Raw genomic sequence first — 19,778 nt, 5'->3', positions numbered from 1 at the left:
TTTTATATGCATGCAAAACATGTTAAATAAATTTTTTAGAAAAAAATGGGTCCTTAATCTTTTTAATATTCATAAAAAGGAAAGTTTCTTTTTTTAGTTTTAAATTCTAGGTCCACAAAATGGAGAAGGTTAATTTTTTAGTCAATAGTTGGGGAATACTGAAAGGGCTTAATTAACCCAAAAAAATAGTTGATATAATACGTTTATCTTTAACAAATGTTATTTATTTTATTTAAAAATTAAATATTTGGTTTCAAAATAAAAATATTAAATAATGGTACCTTTTGTTAGATTCCTATACACAATATGCGTTCACACGGCGCAAGATTCCACCCCTAACCGCGTTCACATAGCTTGGGTTTCATCTACCTATTGCCTAGCCTTTTCAAGATTCTTATGGCTTGGCTTAGCCTTTTATTTAGTCCAACTATAATTAAAAAGAAAAAGTCATTAAATAAATTGAATAATTAACCTTATTAGGAAGCTCTATGTAAAAAATAATAAACTCTATGTAAAAATAATAAAACCAGCTAAACTTTTTCATAAATTAGAAATTCTATTATTCAACTTTTTCTTCATTACTTATTAAATTTTTAATTTAATTCTATTTTGATCATTCAAGTGAAATAACAAATAGAAGGATATAAAATAACCACATGTGCTGATATATATTACTTTTTATAGTCATGGAATTTATTTATTATCTATGTTTTTCTTTTTTCTTTTATTGTGATTACCATTCTTTGACATATTTTTAAATACTTAAGATATTGAAAAACTCGTCTCATTATCTTGTACCACCCCATCAATTTAGATTTTTACCTAAATCACTTTAAACTCATAAAACTCAACCTTAAATCATAAACTCATAAAATCTAAACACTAATCTATACTATCCATCATTCGATCATCATGAAATCAAGATATATGACATACTGTCTCTTTCTCCACCTCCTCACAGTTAAAATTCAGAAAATATATTTCATTATTAAAAAAATAGAATTATGATTTTTTTCAAAAAAAATAAGTTTTAGGGTAAATTTATTTTTTTAAAATAAATATTTCCAGCCATACATAATAAAAGGGTGATCAAAATAAAAATAATAGAAAATTCAATAAAAATTAAAAAATTAGATTTTAATAACTATAACATGAGAGAGAAATTAAGTGACGAAATTTACAATTTATCTACAAATTTATTTAGTCCAACTATAATTCAACCTGACCAAAAGCTGAAGAAGCCGAGCCATAGCTAAGCCAACTTAACCATCGAATCATTAAACCTATAAAATTAAGCGTGTAATACACATTTAGTGCATAAATTAATATTTTTGTTATGTTTTAGTATTTATTTTTTAAATCATATTAAGTGTTTAGTTTAGGTTTTAATTTAGTATCACATAGTTTAAATTTAATAAAACTGATGATGTGATATTTTTTAAAATATTTCAATCAAGAAGATATGATATTACCTTATGACGACACGTCATCGTCACCATTAAATTTTTAACTGTGAGTTATCAAATTGAAATTGAAATTAAATGTTAGATATGATTATAAAAAATAGATACTAAAACAAAACAAAAATAATAGTTTAGTATTAAACATATAGTTTACCCTAAAATTAATCAGATGAAATATCATTTTTTTTTGCATAATCCTTCCGTTTAGAAGATAAAACCAACCCAAAATAGTTGGTGATGATCAGATCAACCAATATATCACGAGCCACGTCATACGACACGTCACCAACGTGGCATAATTTTAGTTTGGGTTTAACTCTTTCACCCTTGTCCCCTTCTTATATAAAACCCATTGCTCATCAACATTCAACTCCTTCCTCTCTCTCCGTTCGTAATATTAACCAAAAAAATAAACAAAAAATGGGAAATTGTTTACGTTGTCAATCATCGACACAATGGGGCGGCGAAGATTGGGCCACATTGATTCCGCGGCCGCGAACGATGACGATGACAGCGGCGGCGGCGATGACAACATAGAAGAGACGGGACTGCTCCAAAACCATCAAAGAATTGGTTGCACAACGTCTTCTTCTGCAACTCATGAAGTGAAAGTGAAGATAACGAGGAAGCAGCTGGTGGAGTTATTGGGTAGGGTTGATTTAAAAGAGTTATCGGTGCAACAGGTTTTGGCACAGTTGATCAATGTTAGTCATCAATATGATCAAGCATATCAACGGTCCTGGAGGCCTACACTGCAAAGCATTCCAGAGGTGAATTGAGCTGATGAATGATGATGATCGTGCAAAAGAATTGGAAGCCACAAATTTTCTTTTCTTCATATTCTGTTTCCTTTCTTTAGAGGTTTTCTTGCATGGTGTGTATATTTTCATTCATTGATTGACTTTCTTGGGAAAGTGACAGAAAACGAAGAGAAGAAAATTAAGTTTTTTCTTTTTAGAAATTTTGGTAATCAGTTTGTGTACAGAAAGAACATGGGGTATTGTTGCACAGAGTTTCAAAGACTTCATTTTTTTCCATAATTCTATGTTATTTTTGTTCTTTATATTTAATTTTTTTAAAATTTAATTATATATATATATAAAGTAAAGGCATAATCAGATCGTTTAAAAAGAATTTGAGTAAATTATTTTTGGTTTAGATTTAATTTGTAAAGTCAAATTCTATAATTAAATTTAATATTACTAAATTATCTTAATTATATGCTTAATTTATGATTATATTAAATCTTTATTATAATTTAAGATATTTCTATTTTGGATAAAATTAGAGATTTCTTTCAAAAAAATTATGTAATCTAATTATATTAAGTCATAATTGAAATTTTAAAATTCAAAAAAATTACAGACAAGAATCAATCAAATTAAAATAGAAGATCTAATCTACAATTTATACATAATATATGGACTATTAACAAAATCTGACCCAAATATGCTGACGATATAATCATAATAACTAATAATTGTGAAGCAAATAATGAAATTGAAAATAACTTAGGGGATTATATAGGCAATTTTCTCAACTATGATGGTATGAATAGTGCATGAGAAAGACGCTTGAATCATATGGTGATTTTGGGAAGATATCGGGAAGACACGATGTCTTCTGAGTTGATACGATGATAAGATTGACGTTCACACTACATGCAATTTATGGAAAAAGTCATGTTTTCCCTATGTCTTCTTAAAACTGTTGTGTCTTCCTATATTTTATTTTTGTTAATTATTTTATATGTTATTTTTAACAAAAAATAATTTATTGAAATCTGAGTCATGTAATTTGCCCATTTGACTATATAGGAAATTACAAGGGCAGTATACGTGGTTGATCAAGTTTGCCTTTCAAACATTTCCCATTCATTCAACCACCAAAGATTGTGACTGAGGCATCTTAAGAAAAACAAATGATAAGGTCAAAACTAGCCTTCATAATATATGCTTCAAACAGCAATTAAAAAGTTTGAACAAATAAAAAATCCAAAACAATCATTAGATAAACAAATTAGACAATATTTGATTTGCATAAAAATTATATATAATTATATAATTTTTTCATAATCTTATTTTGATATTTGGTTTAACTGATCCAGATAAAATATTACTATAAATATTATTTTTTATCAAAATGATAAAAAAATGTCATTCTCGTTAATTTTTATTAGGTATATATAAATTTCGATCAAATTAAATAATAGGGTAAATTACATATTTAGTACTTAAATTATCAGTTTTGTTCCATTTTACTACCTAAACTTTTATTTGTTTTAAAATCATACCTAATGTTTACTTTTTGTTTTATTTTAGTGCCCGCAGTTAAAAATGGAACTGATGTATGTGGTATTTTTTATGGGTAAATTACATCATTCATCACTTAACTATCTGCCTACTCCTATTTGTGTTACTAAAGTTAAAAAAATTCAATTTAACTACTCAACTTTCAAATTGCTCATGTTTTAATCACTCTATTTTATTTTATTAATAATTTTTGTGACATAACATTTATTATTATTTTATTAATATATAATTAAAATAAAAAATTAAATTTGAAAGTTAAGTAATTAAATTAAAAAAAAATTAAACTTTAGTGACCAAAATAAGAATGAAAGATAGTTGAGTGATAATTGATATAATTTACCCATAAAATGTGTCATGTTGTACGATAAGTTTTTAACGGAGAACGAAATAAAAAGTAAACATTATGATTTTGAAACAAATAAAGTTTAGGTACCAAAACAAAACAAAACTTATAGTTTAAGTACTAAATGCGTAGCTTACCCTAAAAAATATTACTATGAAATAATGAGCATAATGATTTTATTTTACATCCTCTCTTAATCTCTATCTTCTTCTTCCTCAAAGTTAAAATTTTGGCATCCGGAGAAGCATTGAGTTTAAGCATTATGTTCTTTTTTACCTTGACCCATCATCCATCTCATTTCAAGGTATGTTCTTTTTGGTTCTTCCCAAAAGCTTCAAGTTGAAGCATACAAATACTCAAAATGTTTCCTTATTAGTTTGATTAGTGAAAAGTAGAAAGTGATTGGGGATAGATTAATGTAATACACCGACTTTAAAATGCTACTTGTATCAAGTAAGTTTGATGCTTCGGTCAAAGATTGATTCCTTTTTTAACAGTAAAGTCTCAAATTTGATTTCCAATAAAAAAAATGATTTTTTTTATTTTTTTTAAAAAAAGAAGAAAGATCGATCTTTTTAGGCAAAATTTTTGAACTTTGTTAAAACGAATCAATCCCTTTTAAAAAGGATTCAATCCTTACACACTATCATTGACTCCTTGAAATATATAGTCCAAAAGGTGTTTCCCAAGCACCTGTGTATCAAGTCTTGCATCATCAATCAGCCATAAAAGAAAGGAAAAATGGACAACCCTTGTATGAAGATGAAACGACAAATGAAGCTGACTCAATGATGATGCTCACCGAAAATGAAAACTTATAGAGGCCAAAACTATCATTATCTTAAAACAAACAGAAATAAAAGGGTAATACTAATGAAGTAACAAACTTTTATGGAAGCTTTGCACTAAATATACCATTAGATCCTGGAAATTGTATCGGATGATTAACAGGGAAATGAGGCTGTAGAAATAGAATGTGGCTTGGTACCGCCAATGGTTGCTGTCCACCGGCAATGAAAGGTTGAGGTACACAATGCTGAAATGCTTGGCCTGTTGCACTTCCTGCACAATCACAAAGGGCTTGAAAATGAATCGGCATTGGGTTATGGTAACGTCTGCGATCAATACAAGGATCAGGCTATTTTCTTTTCTATTCAACAAGGACGATGGATAATTATTCTTGCAAATACCTTGGTGTTTTGGAAATTGGACATGGTGCGCAGTCAGAGAACAGGCCGGTACTGGAGAGAGAGCTGCTGCACCCTGAACCAAATCCTTCATATGAAACAAAATGCAATTTAGTAATATGAGGTAATAAACAACCAGTTCTCTCCTTGGCTACCCAAATACAATGATTAGCCAAGTACTGCTCTAATGAGCCTAGCAAATTGTCGATGTTTTTATTTATACACTAGAAACTCTCATTTGAGAGTGCTTTAATGATAACAAGGACATATCATTAGTTTGCAGGTATCAAATCTTACATGAGAAACAGGCACACAAACGAGCTGCCCCAGTCGTCCAAACATGACCTAGAGAACGAAAGGCCCGGACAGAGATTAGTAAATCATTAAAAACAACTTCATCAGCAACAGAGGAAGAAAAAAGGGTTCCTTCTTTTGCTTACTGCTTGCGAATTTGGATTCAAGAATGCTGGTGGTGTAGCCTGAACAGGATGATATTGACCAGCATATCTCAATGGCTGAGTTCTACCCCCCATATGGCCAACAATCTAGACCCAAAAAATTATTGACATTAGTAAATATAATCTCAACTACAAATGCTTGATCAATATTACTAAAAACTCTCAAGAGTACTTGGAAAGAGTTACACCAAAACCTTTTGTCATGCTCGGAAATCAGGCAGCAATTCATAAAAGGAACTGGCTTATGGTTTAAAGTTTAAACATAAATCTGATGTATATATAGCTTGATAGGTTCCAAATGCAGTAAATTTTCAAGTCCTTTGAGGAAGAATTTTATTTATAAAGTGAGAAATATATAAAAAAATGGAAATGATGGAAAATGGAGAGGGGGTAATTGGGGAGAAGGTGGTCCTACAGAAAGTCTAGCATATATATCATGGTAACTAAAAAAGTTTAAGACTAACCAACTAAAAGGGCCTCCAAGAAACTTACATGTTGAGAAAATTGAGTGACACCGACACCAGTTGCAGGTGTTATATTACCATAGGAGACAAACTTAGAAGGAGCAGAGGAATGAGCTGCAAAAGTGCCCATCCCAATGTCTGGCTGAGAACCAGCAACAGCTATCATAGGAGAGTTGCCTGGCATGTAACACACATTTGCTATTGTTGGTACCATAGGAGAAGCCGCTGATATGGCAGTTGCAAAAGATGGAGAGAAAACTTTTGCTCCGGGATTAAGCTTAAATTCCTGATTAAAACACAACATTAAAGTAGGAAACCATTAACCTAGACACATGTGGTTATGATAGCCATTAAAAACTTGTATCACTAGTGCCTAAGATATTAAACAAAAAAGTATGGGGCTAGCATCTTGAGTGCATAATATTAAGGCATCAGTAACCTCAATACTAGTGTCTAATTCTATAGGTGTTCAAACTTTTATAAATAAAGAGAAAGGGATCCACCTATAATAATGTCTACTTGATATCACAAGGAAAATCTTATATGGTTGTTTTACCCTGGAGTTTTTATTCGATTCTAAATTTTGTGGAGGGTTTATAGGAGTTGGAGCAGCAAATGAACCCTGGCATGATTCTGGGGAAACATCTGCAGCTGGAGTATAAGTTGAAATACCAGAACAAACAGGATCATGGTGAATGTCTGTTGCAGTGGGAGTTGGAGCAGCAAATGAACTGTGGCATGATTCTAGGGAAACATCTGTAACTGGACTAGAAGTTGAAACACCACAACAAGCTGGATCTTCGTGAATTTCTGTTGCAGTGCGCCTCTCACGGCTTTGATTTTCAAGTTTATCATTCACTGGAGCATCTTCAGATGTTCCACTCAGTAAAAGTTTAACTGTCATCCCGGTTTTCCCTTCCTTAACTGGTTTTACTTGAGTAAGGAATGCATCCACCCAAAATTTAACAGTAAATCAGATTAACGATGATTGACAAGACACATACTCAGACTTACAGTAAATTTCACCATATTACATAATAAAAACTACAATGTAATCTACCAAGAAATTATAGATAACATTCCATCATTTGGAAGTGAGACCCCACCTTTTAAGTTTATCTCATCATATATAAGAATATTAATTATCAAAAGCCATCAAGCCACACTTTCATACATCCTATGTTCATGATTATGCAGTTAAAAGGACCTAAAGAGTAAACTTACTTAACCAGTTCTCTGACTTAAAGCTAACATAACAAGGCTGAAACCCCATTTTGCACCAAGGAGACCAATATGCAGCTCTTGACCATAAAACTATAGTTGCCAAGTCAAAATACTAAAATAAAATGAAACGTTCAGAGGTACAACAACACATGCCAGTTTATTTTTCATTTAGTGGATTTTCAGTTAGGTTAAAACCTGGCATAAGAGTGTCAACAGCGGAGGACTCATAGCTTGAAACTGAGTACCAAACTTCCTTGTTCTGCAGAAACAATTTCATTAATAGGGTGAATATTAATATTAGTACTAGGTTTACAGCAAGAAAAGAAATAAGTTTGCCATGACTTACATTCTCCTTCACTTGAACCTCAAATATTTGGTCATATTCATCCTGCAAAAGCAGTGACCTATCATCTCCTACCTGTCTGTTAGAGAGAAAAAAAGATAGAAACTTGAGAACAAAACGGATAAAATGTTGCTATACATACGAAAACATTAAAAATATCTATACATGAAAAACTGCTTTGCACATCTGGATGGAATAGGAATGTATATGATGACAGCCAAGGTATCAACATCCTACAGAAGCATGAGGTAAGGTGTTCAAAACATGTTCTTATGAGTATGTGCTTCATGAAGCATTCTATATCATGGATACCAAGTCTCTTTTGAACCTTTAACCTGATGTAAGAGATGTTAATGTAATTTTACATGACCTTGTTTAAAAGCATTATGAAGAGAAGAGAAGAGAAGAGAAGAGAAGAGAAAAACAATTTGGATAAGTGGAATAGAACACTTTTTCTACTTTTGGGGAATCTTATGAGTAAAAGACAAGAGAATCAAGTCCCAACCAGGTCAGACCAACTCCATTACTTGGACTTAGCTTAATCTTTTTTCTTTTTTCTCGTTTTTGTATGTGTGCATGTTCATGTCTAAACATAGATCTCTCAACCAGAAAAGTTTTCTGCTAATAACATGACTTGGAACTTAAGCAACAAGTATACAACTAAAAGAAAAACCGGGTTTCTACCTCTCAGCAATAGTGGCACCAGAAGCATCTTCACCCTGCATGAAGACTCAAATGAAGATTTTTGAGAGAGATAAAGATGAAAGATTCAACAAAACTCTCGGCCAATATTTTCCTACAGAATATATGCTATTTATCAAACAGATTCTTGTACTTTACAGTTTCCTTGAAGAAATATCCTGCCAACCAGATGACCCAAGCAATATGATTGGATCTTCCACATGAAATTCAAAAACCTTTCAGGAATAATGACATCCAATCAAAACTAATAACCATCAAGAAGGCCTTTACTAACTCACATTTTACAATCAAAAGGTAAAAAATAGTTGCTATTATTTATTTGACATCTGCTTCACATTTTTCCCAAAAAATAAACACTAAACTAAAAATTAGATTACCTTTCCAACGTTTGTCCATCTCTTGTCTGATATGAAGCTTCCTTTGTATTTCCCATAGACTTCGGCAACAACTTTCGACACTCATGTTCATTTCCAGCTTTTGTGGGTATAAAACCATCAGCAAAACCACTCTCATTTTGGACAGAATTACTGCTTTGATAGGTAAAATAAAATGAATAAGCCAAAAGGAAATAAGAATAAAATGAAAATCTCTCCATCCAATCAACACAATTTTCTATCAGCTACCTTTTCTTATTACTTTTATCCATGGTAGACTTATTGAACTTCCTGTTCTCATTCAGTGGATTGGCAGAAGGGAGAATTTCAATGCAGCTTCTCCATTAACATGAGCTGTATTTCCAGCAAAACCATCATAAGGAAGAGGGACTCCCTACATGCAAACAAAAATTCATGTCAAGCAGATTGTTCAATGTTACATCAGAGTTACTTTAAAAAAAAAAAATTGTTACATCAGAGCTGAATAAAATTCCAGGGACTCGATAAAAGACTAAGAATGATTATATACCTTAGCAACAACTTGAACAAGATCACCAGCGAGGATTACAAGAGTCTCTACTACACTGCCATTTGCAACATTGGTGGCACATCTACCCTTTCTAGTCAATTTTGCTTTCTTCAAAACAATACCTAATAAAAGACAAACTAATTAAATAATCATCCTAAGCATTCAACAGAGGAATTAGATATACAAACTGCCAATTAACAGCAACGATTGGTCTTGACAACAAGCACATTTCCCCCCCAAAAAGAAAAGACTCAAGTACTTCATTTGGTACTGATCGGATTTCGAAAGGTAAGATGTCCCTTTAACCAAGCCATTTTCCGTATTAGAATAATTGGTTTTGCTCCTTTCCCCTTATTACTTCCTTAAAAGACTAATAAACAAAAATAGCAAATGACTTGCATGTAAGAGTTGATCAAACATGCTTGTTTCTTTTAAAAGCGAAAACCAAGTAAGAAAAATACCATAGCCTTGGATTTAAATGTCTCCTTCAATCTGATTCCTAATTCCATTCTTATTTTAAAACTGTAAACTTGCACGAAAACAATAAAAACAGAAGATTAAAAATCATTTAAAAGGTAATCGAACCAACCAAACAGACAGAAAAGAAGAAAACAGCTCAAATCAAACATATACCAATTCGATCTCATCCAATTTACAAACAAGATCACAATAATTCAATAGAAAACCCAAAACCCAGATGCAAATTTCAATAAAAAAAATCAAAACCCAAAACTGGTTTTCAACAGAAATCCCGAAAATGAAAAGGCAAAAATGCACCATATTCCTTCTCAACCGAAGCAGTGTGGAAGGTTCCAGAGTAAACAGAGCCATCTTTCAGATGCACATCCACTGGCAGACCAATGATGGACATGGTAGCAAGCAGCAGAGCTTCGTTCATTGAATAGCTATCTTCTTCTACTCTGTTTTTGAGTCCCATCTCTGCTTTCCTCTCTTTGAAGCTCTGTTTTTTGAGTTGATTCAATTGGAAGTTTTAAAATTTATATGTACGTATATATATTGAATTCTTTTGTAGCTGTATGTATAGAAAAAGAGATGAGAATTAGCAGCCAACAGTGGGTTGATTGAATAGATCGAATTGGAAAAGAAAAGGAAACAAAATCCAATTTTCTTTCTGTATCTTTTTTCCCGGTAATTCTTGTGTTTGTTGATTGTATTTTATTATTTACAACTCAAATTTTCAATATAAAGGGAATAGGAAAAAAATATACAACCCGGTACAGAAACAACCAAAAACAAAATATTTTCGAACATCATCAACAATTAATTAATTGAGTAAAATAAAACATTGAAATTTTCAAATACAATTATATATTCTAATTTTGATTTTTTAAATAAAAATAATTAATCGTATTCATAAACCTTTATAATTTATAAAATATTAATTTCTACTAATAAAAATAGACTGTTTAATTCATTATTACGTAAATAGATTCTAACCATTTTTTTGAATTAATCACTAATATTCGATCTATTGATCAACTAATATAGATTAGATTTTATATAGATCTATTATAAGATTAATTCTCTCAACCTAGTTTATTTCATTCGTAAACACTAATATTCAAACTATTAACCTTATTTAAAAAATCTAATGTTTCATCTCACTAGACATGATTGTTGATAGATCAAACCATCTTCATAAACCTTTACCTAATGAAATTAATTTATCATTCTCACAACAAATCTTTCGGATCCTCAATTCTCACTTTCTATAATAACAATCTTCATTCATTTAATTTACATTCATTCGCCGTTTTAATTTTAGATCTGTTTAAATTTCAATTTCAGACTTTTGAGATCATCTTAATATGATTTAGTTCGCGTCTATTGATACCAATTTGTACCAAAACATAACAATTCATACCGGTAATACAGAACCTCAATACTACAAACCATTTTTTGATTTTTTAATAAATATTTTTTGTAATTACATTAAATAAAATATCATCATTTAAATAAACCATTGAACTTGATATTTATAGATAATTGAAGTATATTTGCACATACATAATATTTTATAGAAAAATCAAATTCCGATCAACTTGAAACGGTTCACTGAAAACGAAAACGACACATCTAATAATAAGCATAATAATAAGTTAATAACCATTAATTAAAAAAGCATCAGTCTGGGGGGGGGGAACTACTACAGTGTATAAGGATACAAGTTACAATAGATTTAAAAGGAAGATGGGCAAAAGAAAAGAAGCTGAGAAAAGTGAAGCCATAGAGAAGGAAGATGAAGAAACATGAACCTGTCCAAAACCCGAAACCCACAAATTATACAGCAATCAATGAACATGTCATGCATCAAGCCAATACCTAAAGTGCCCTGGATCAGATATTACGAGTTTTGAGCTGTGGTGCAGCAACCGCAGCTTACTGCAAAATACAAAAGAAAAAGGAACACATTAAGCATGCATGTATAAATCGTCAAAGGCAATGGTGCAGCGCCAGAAGTAACAGAGTTAAAGATGAAATACAGCATGCTTAAGATTCTTTTACCTGTGGTCGTTGTTGGTAAGCTCCTGACTTCTGGTAATTGTCGTATCCGGGATAGCCCCCATAGTACATGTTAGGATCTTGGGGAGGAGGTGCGTATCCATATGCTTCATATCCTTGAGGATGTCCATAGTATCCACTGTTCCATTGGGACTGGTCGGGTTGAGCCTGAAACTCCAATACATTTCCTCTTTAGTTTACGGAACTATATGTAGCATGGCTTTAAGTACAGAAAACTATGTTTTTAAAAACACCACCTGTTTGCTCGAAGGACTACGTCCCCATGAAAGCCTAACATTTCTTCCTCCTAAAACAGTACCATTCAAAACGGACAAAGCTTGTTCAGCGCTGGCCCTGAAGTGCATCATATTTCAGTTAGCATTAATACCATGCAATAATATTTCATGTGCCAAACGAATATGAAATTGTTTCAGTTTACCTGTTAGCATACTGAACAAAACCACAATGCTTGTTAGCAGGAATTTTTACATGAACTACCTCACCAAGCTGGCAAAATATTTGTTTTAGTTCATCTTCAGAAACACTGGGGTCCAAGCCACTGTGGTATTATTCGGATCACCCTCGCCAGGATTTCCTTGGGTATTCTGGTAAGCAGCTGCAAATTGCAAATACATGTAAACTACTGTAGAATAAATGATAATAAGAGATCAAAACAACGGGAAAAGCCATGCATGTGCTATCCCTGAAATTAAGGTTCTCATATTGATACAAAAATTTGAAACTAACACAGTACATCTTCCACAAGTAAATATTTCCATGTTAACAATGAAAGCTACAGTAAATTTCCAGTTATAGAATTCTCACTTCTAAACTCAAATTGGACTGTTTCAAAAACAAATCATACAAATATAAAAACACATTTCAAAATAAGCATGGGAAGAACAAAAGTGCAGAAACGCCAGCCATATATCACTGAAACATTGGCAACCATAAAAATCTTTTGGGTTAAATCAAGGCTTGCCTCTACCAGGTGAAGTCAACAGCAGTATATAAACTTCAATAACAAAATCACTAATTACATTAAACTCACGGAATCGGTAACGATTATCTTATAACACTAAGACATTAAATAGGGTGAAAAGAGGAAAGGTGGAAAGGGTAAAGGGTAAAGGTAAAGGGTAAAGGGTAAATTTGAAAGGCACTCATCATTTTGTCCTCACTTGATATGAAGTATTTCCTTTTTTTCTTGCACAAATTTTTTTCTTTATATATTTAGAATAATTACAATAATACTACTCTCTCTATATATATTTTCAATTAAATCACTATTTTTATTGAATAAAAATAATTTTTTATTATTTCGAGTCGAGTCGGGTCGTATTTCTAATTCATATATTCGGGTCGGGTCAGGTGAAACTTTATTTTGTTCGGGTTGGGTTTTTTAAGTGTGATATTCGGATCAAGTCGGGTCGGGTTCGGGTTTAGGGTGAAAAAAACCAGACCAACCCGGAAAAATATATAATTTTACCTTATATATTTAAGAATAATTACAATAATACCCCTCTATATATAATTTTTTTCAATTAAGTCAATGTTTTTATTGAATAAAAATATTTTTTTTTATTTTGTGTCGTGTCGTGTCGGGGTTTCTAATTTATATATTGAATAAAAATAGTTTAGGGTAACTAATTAATATACTCCAATTAGAATGTATCGAAATATTGTTCTATCTTTTGGTAACTTATTAACATATTTTGATTGCGATGATTTTAACTTATGATGTTTATTAGCATGATTTTTATAATTTATTGAAATGAATAATCAATAAAACGAAATTTTAATATTTCTAAATTTTTATAATATATTACTACATGTAAGTTGTAAAATAAATTAAAATAAAGTAAAAAAGAAAAAGGGTAATTCTATTATTTTATATTACTGAAATCAACGAACCAAACAGAATATGAAATTAGATTTTAATTCCTGACAGATTCTAATTCCTTCGTAGATTTCAATTCCCTCACAAATATTTCAACGAACTAAACGCCAGATTATTTTACCTGGGGAATCGCAATCTGTTGGGCTTCGAAGCAGAGGGAATTTTACGTTTTATTTAGGTTGATATAGAGACGACTGTAAAGGTGACACGTGGATACTTGGAGTTTAATGGGTTTCATGGTTTGTAAGAGAAGTGGCTGTTGGGCTTGTAGTGGGTTTGGGCTATTTTTGTATTTAGCATAAACTCTCCCAATGGTTATCAAACTTTTAAGCCGCTATCAACTTAGTCACCGCAGTTATAAATTATAATTAATACGTTAATTTTATAATTTATGTTACAAATATATTTTAATCAATATGATAAATTTAATATATTAATTGTAATTTTTGATATAATTAATAAATTATTATAAAATAATTATAATTAATTTCAATTCTCGTTTAATCTAAAATTATATAACAATTATTTCAATTTTTTTACTATGGGTTTATATTATTGGAAAGAGAGTTATGAGAAATTCTAAAACATAACCTTTTAATATAAGATTGAAAAATAGCAGAAGTCAGTTGCAGCCAATTTTTTTATTAAGAATGTAATTTTTTAACTTATACAGAATAACCTTTTAGGTTGCACAAGTTACAACCGAAAATATTATTTTCTTCATAACATTTTCGATGATAAACCCTAAACTCTCTGAGACTCTACCCACCAATTTTGGTAGCATCCGGAAAGCCATAAAAGATATGGAGTATGGCGGATATCTCATTCCGAAGAACTGGCAGGTAAGTAGAACCATACATTCCATTCCATTTTCTTTCATCATTTATTTAGCCATTTCTCTTGTATGGTATCACACTGATTAAATTTACTGGTTTGTATCAAGATTTTCTGGGTTACGGGCATGACACAAATGGATGATACCATATCTCCAGAACCATCAAATTTCGATCCAAATAGATTTGAGAATCCAGGTTCACTTCCACCTTACTGCTTCGTTCCATTCGGAGCGGGACCCCGAGTATGTCCCGGATACGAATTTGCAAGGATTGAAACCCTTGTTTCGATTCATTATCTGGTTACTCGGTTTACATGGAAGCTACTATGTTCAGACAACTCTTTCAGCAGGGATCCAATGTCCGTCCCGGCTAAAGGATTACCTGTTCAAATCAGTCCTAGGAAACTGATATGATATTTTAGATTCCTGGTCACCTGTTTCAAAGAAACTTGCAAGATTTCTGTTGCATATACTTTGATTCATTACTGAAAATGTTTCCCGACTATGTAGAAAAAACAGCAAACCCGAGCTCGCGAAGCAGTTAAGACTAGTTTTTCGGAAAATACACGAATAAAATGTATGCCATTAAACAAGCAGACATCACATCTCTATATATAAAACTATTACTTGACTAAAAGAATGGTTTTCATGGTTCTATCAGCATCAATGCTCCATTTTCTATCATATAAAACAATTCAATGCCTGAAATCTGTCAACTCCTAGTCTGGTTACTATATTTACAACCGATACCGATACACGATTTCTTGTGGCATATTGCATATGACCTGAAGTACAATTGATGAACTAAAAGTAGTGATTGAACACTGGCATAACAATAAATGGCAGAAGCATGACTATCTAGCAGTTTTGTGGCCTGAAGTACTTTGGTGGCTTAGAAGGACACCGTTCATTCATATGGGGGTACGGATCCAAGGAATTATATCCGGGTAGTTCCATTCGATACTTCCCCAGAATCTGACAATAAGGAAGCTTTACATCATCCGCATCATTGCACCACTTTGGCAGCCGGCTTGAATCATTCTCAAAAAACCTTAGAGTATAAGCATCTTTGATCTGTGTTCCGGTATTAATTCAAACAAAATGACTCAGATATAGTATTGGAGCACGAATGCATGAAAGATTTGTATTTCGGAAGAGAAACCCTTCGATCTTAGATAGATTTTACTCAAAATAAGCTCACCGTGAACTCAGTAACTTGAATAGAGTCGGCAATAGGATCAAAAAGTCCTGCCTCCTTGTACATTTCGAGGATGAAAGCAATGCACGAGGTTGACTTCCCATCACTATATATCCAATCATCTTGTTCAGGAACAGTCAGAAATTGATCAAAAGATGATCCACGCTTCTCTATTTCCACCAATACATCAGAAAGATTAAGACCCTGCCGATGAAGACCATCATTCAAACAAAGAAACGATAATGCATTACACATTGGTTTTATCTTTAGCACAAGTGCAAAATATATATACATATATACATCCAATATTTTTGAAGACCAAAGTGCTTTAAATCTTATCAGTTTTCGAAGCATCTAGGCTAAGCTCTCAAAATTGTTACTGAGATTTAAAAAAGGGGAAAAACCACATGCATGCAATTAAGCAAGTTGCATGTTACCTTCAAGACATAAATATCAAACAATTCAGATTATATTTTATGTGAACATTCCACAATAATTCAAACAATCGCGAAAGATATACCATACCTGAGTTCCAAGCCGCTTGTTTAAGCCCTCGTTCCACAAGTTAGCAGCATATTCAGGCTGCATATTACTCCAAACTGTCATAGCAGAAGCTACCTGTATAGTCGAAGGGAAACATTCAAAACCTATTTACTGGAAATTTTACAAAGTGAGAGACGGAAACAGAGAGGGGAAGTGTCATATGCATCGACAGCATTGTTATTTGTAAATACAGTGACAAAGAATGCAAGAAAAAGAGGAAGAACGAGACCAACAAAATATCCACTGCAACATAGTATAAAAATGTACATGGAGAGAAACCGAGAAAGGGGAAAGAAGAAGAGGCGGAAACTTATCAGCATACACTACAACCTTAACGTAAGGCGTTCAATGTAAATATCTAAATACCAGGTGAGCATCCAACGGAGGAGGATAATTCCCATCTATGGTGTCTATCCAGCTGAATAGCATGTTATGATAGCCATATGGTTTGCCTGCCATGCTTAGTGCATACTCCCAAGCAGCGGTCTCATTAAACTTGGCTCGAACATCAGGATGCAGAGGAAGCAATGCAATATGGGGATTAGAATCATCCTTATTCATCTCGAAATCCCACCATTCTTCCCATGGAATAACGGCAATGATATCTTCTCCCTACATCCCAGGACAGATAAAAATAATAACTGAGCATCATTAATAAGTGTCTGTAGAATAATGTGATAAATAGTCCTGTATGATATCTTACTACACAGTCACGACAGCGAAAGAAAGAAATATTTTCCAACAATATGAAACTTATTCCAAGTGTAGAAAAAACAAAGAGATAATATATTTACAAGAACATAAAGCATAGTCCAATAAAACAATGTATTTACACAACTTTACTCGATTTTGAACTAAGGGTTTTAACATTACCTCCTCATTTTCATGTCCTGATTCACCAACCCACAGCTTCCCTTCAGAATCCTTTAAGAAAACGGCACTATGACCAGCATAAGATCCAGTAACCCACTTCTCAAGAGTCTCAAAACCACCCCATCGCCCACGAATTTTCGATAGTACCATTAAATCTCCCGAGTGTATATCATCGACACTAATGTTTGTGGTCCAGGGCCGAGGTCGTGGTTCGAAAGTAGCCCCCATGTGTTTTTCAAGAAACCTGAGATTGGCATTCTCACCCCATCCAGTGTTAGTAAATAAAGGGAAGACCTCCCAAAGAGCTTGGAGTGTTCCAAGCATCCCTGCTTGCATCAGGAAAATAGAAATCCCCTTGTTTTTCACCTAATTAAAAAATGTGCCAATACCATTAAAACCATGAACAAGTTTGTAGTAAAGATACATGACCGGGAAAGGCAACATACATATTCATACTCGGCTCTTTCTTCCCACTCTTTGATTTCGAGTGTATGCTCCCGAGATAGAAAATAATAATCCCAGGTTACGCGATACGGAGTTGCGAAGACATAAAGATCCATACAAGTCCAACTATGGGCTTTGCCAACCTGGATTAGCAAATAGACATCAATTTCACATCATTTTGTGATGAAGAACTCAACCAATTCTACCATAATAAACATTTTGCACCATTTTAGGCCTGAGTTATGCAAATATTCTATGTTACAAAATCTATCAATAAATATCCTCTGGTAGTTGTTGCATTTGCATATGTGACTGTTGAACAAGGAAAAGCAGAAACAAATTAAATCAAATCCCCAAATTGGATAACTAAGTTTAAGCACTTTCAGCTCAAACCAAGCAATGCCCAGAAACAAGAACACTTCGGAAAAATTGGAAGAAATTAAGAATTTAAGCACTTTCTGCTCAAACCAAGCAATACCCAGAAACAATAAAACTTCAAAAACTTGGAAGAAATTAAGAATTTAAGCACTTTCAACCCGAACAAAGCAATACCCAGAGTAGAAAAACACTCCAAAACATCAAAGAGAAAAGGGCAAAGGTGTTACCTTGATATGGAGAGTTCCACCACCGAACTCACTGCCACTCTTGTTATGGAACTCCATCCAAGCCGTGTTCTCATAAAAGCACGGACCTTTCCAGCTTACGATGTGGTTTCGGGACGAAACTGAGCCGACAAAAGTTGGCAAAAGGTCAACAGCACTGTTAAGTGAGTTGAGGATCGGCCATGAAACCTGTCTAGGCAATAAAGGGAGAACATCCCGTGGGTGAAACGGTGTTTTCACCGCTTGGACATATGAGAAGAAAAAGAAGCAAAGTAGCAAGCAACACCGAAGAAAAGAAGAAGAAGCCATGATTACGAGATCGAAGAATAATAAGAAACACTAGTTTTAGCTGTAGTTTTCTTCTTATGACAAAACCAAAAAGAAAAACCAAACATAAGATATTTTTTTCACTGTAATTAATTTTGGTTTTTTTGTATAAATGTTGTCATTTAGAAATTTCTTTTTTCAAATTTGTGACTAAAAAAGACAATGAAAATGGCTTTATGTTACTCCATTCTATCCATAACTCAACAAGAAAAATACTGATGATTTGTTCTTTTTCCTTTTCTTTTTTTCAATAATTAATTAAATTGGCATACAATATTATTTTAAATATACTTAAAATACGTTGTTTATAGCAAATAAATAACTTTGATTTTTATCTGATTTTGACCCTTCAAATTGACTTTTAAATTAATAAATGTTTGTAATTATTTTATATAAATCACATTTAAATTATAGTAAAATAAATTATCAACAAAACTTCAAAATCATGTTGGAAATGAGTTATTTTTATTATATTAATTTATTGTTTTCTTAATTTATATGTAATCTTTGAAAAACATATAAATTAGAGTGAAAATAATATTTTTAAAATTATCAAAAAGTTATATCCATAAGTTGAAATTAGAATTATATTTGAAATAAGTAAAAATAATAATAAAATTGTAACAAATAATAATAATAATAACCAAAGTGAAATGAAAAGAGAAAGAAAGGAGGAAACTTCTGGTTTTTTTACTTCATTTAAACAGTGGGGATACCACCAGTTTATCATTGCAATCGAGATCTGATTTTAGAAAATGATTTAATATATTTTTATTTAAAAAATAATAAAATGATAAAATATAATTTTATATTTATTTAATTAAAAACCAAATAAAATATATATTTTATAATTAAATATATTCTGGTAAAATAAGTAAATGGTAAAATAAACAAGTGGCTGAATCTTTGAAGGAAGAAATATGAATATATATATATATAATATTTAATATTATGTGATATGTTTAAACACACTTAATATAATATTATAATATGTTTTATTTAATATATATACTATGTTTAAATATTTTAAAACATTTGTAAAAAAACAAGATGATAAAATGAAAATTTTATCCATTTTAAACTTTTATATTTAAGTTTTATCGTGCGTTAATATTATATGTGCGATTAAATAGA

At 31.9% G+C, this 19,778-nt stretch overlaps 4 protein-coding genes across 4 annotated transcripts; 2 read left to right on the top strand and 2 right to left on the bottom strand.

The window, feature by feature from the left end:
- Positions 1-1,848: 1,848 nt before the first annotated feature.
- LOC120160354 lies at positions 1,849-2,478 on the top strand. The gene has a single exon (XM_039170780.1). The coding sequence runs from the start codon at positions 1,919-1,921 to the stop codon at positions 2,240-2,242; it is 324 nt and encodes a 107-aa protein (XP_039026711.1). The 5' UTR covers positions 1,849-1,918; the 3' UTR covers positions 2,243-2,478.
- Positions 2,479-4,762: 2,284 nt separating this feature from the next.
- Positions 4,763-10,400, bottom strand: LOC120160643. Its single transcript, XM_039171007.1, has 13 exons — positions 10,177-10,400; positions 9,400-9,521; positions 9,243-9,264; positions 8,874-8,953; positions 8,479-8,513; positions 7,798-7,873; positions 7,647-7,710; positions 6,784-7,160; positions 6,256-6,513; positions 5,746-5,850; positions 5,603-5,650; positions 5,309-5,393; positions 4,763-5,180 (listed from the first exon to the last, which is right to left on the bottom strand). The coding sequence occupies exons 1-13, from the start codon at positions 10,334-10,336 to the stop codon at positions 5,008-5,010; spliced, it is 1,605 nt and encodes a 534-aa protein (XP_039026938.1). The 5' UTR covers positions 10,337-10,400; the 3' UTR covers positions 4,763-5,007.
- A 4,156-nt stretch (positions 10,401-14,556) lies between these two features.
- Positions 14,557-15,071, top strand: LOC120160642 (beta-amyrin 28-monooxygenase-like). The gene is made up of 2 exons (XM_039171006.1): positions 14,557-14,664; positions 14,766-15,071. The coding sequence occupies exons 1-2, from the start codon at positions 14,557-14,559 to the stop codon at positions 15,069-15,071; spliced, it is 414 nt and encodes a 137-aa protein (XP_039026937.1).
- Positions 15,072-15,240: 169 nt separating this feature from the next.
- On the bottom strand, positions 15,241-18,670 carry LOC120160708. Its single transcript, XM_039171062.1, has 7 exons — positions 18,321-18,670; positions 17,718-17,858; positions 17,272-17,637; positions 16,765-17,010; positions 16,381-16,473; positions 15,859-16,059; positions 15,241-15,731 (listed from the first exon to the last, which is right to left on the bottom strand). The coding sequence occupies exons 1-7, from the start codon at positions 18,624-18,626 to the stop codon at positions 15,516-15,518; spliced, it is 1,569 nt and encodes a 522-aa protein (XP_039026993.1). The 5' UTR covers positions 18,627-18,670; the 3' UTR covers positions 15,241-15,515.
- Between the last annotated feature and the right edge of the window lie 1,108 nt (positions 18,671-19,778).

The sequence above is a fragment of the Hibiscus syriacus genome, unplaced genomic scaffold (assembly GCF_006381635.1).
Source record: "Hibiscus syriacus cultivar Baekdansim isolate YM2019G1 unplaced genomic scaffold, ASM638163v2 tig00111392_pilon, whole genome shotgun sequence".
NCBI lineage: Eukaryota > Viridiplantae > Streptophyta > Magnoliopsida > Malvales > Malvaceae > Hibiscus > Hibiscus syriacus.
Note: the sequence above shows the minus strand (reverse complement) of the source record. Positions and strands in the feature narration are given on the sequence as shown.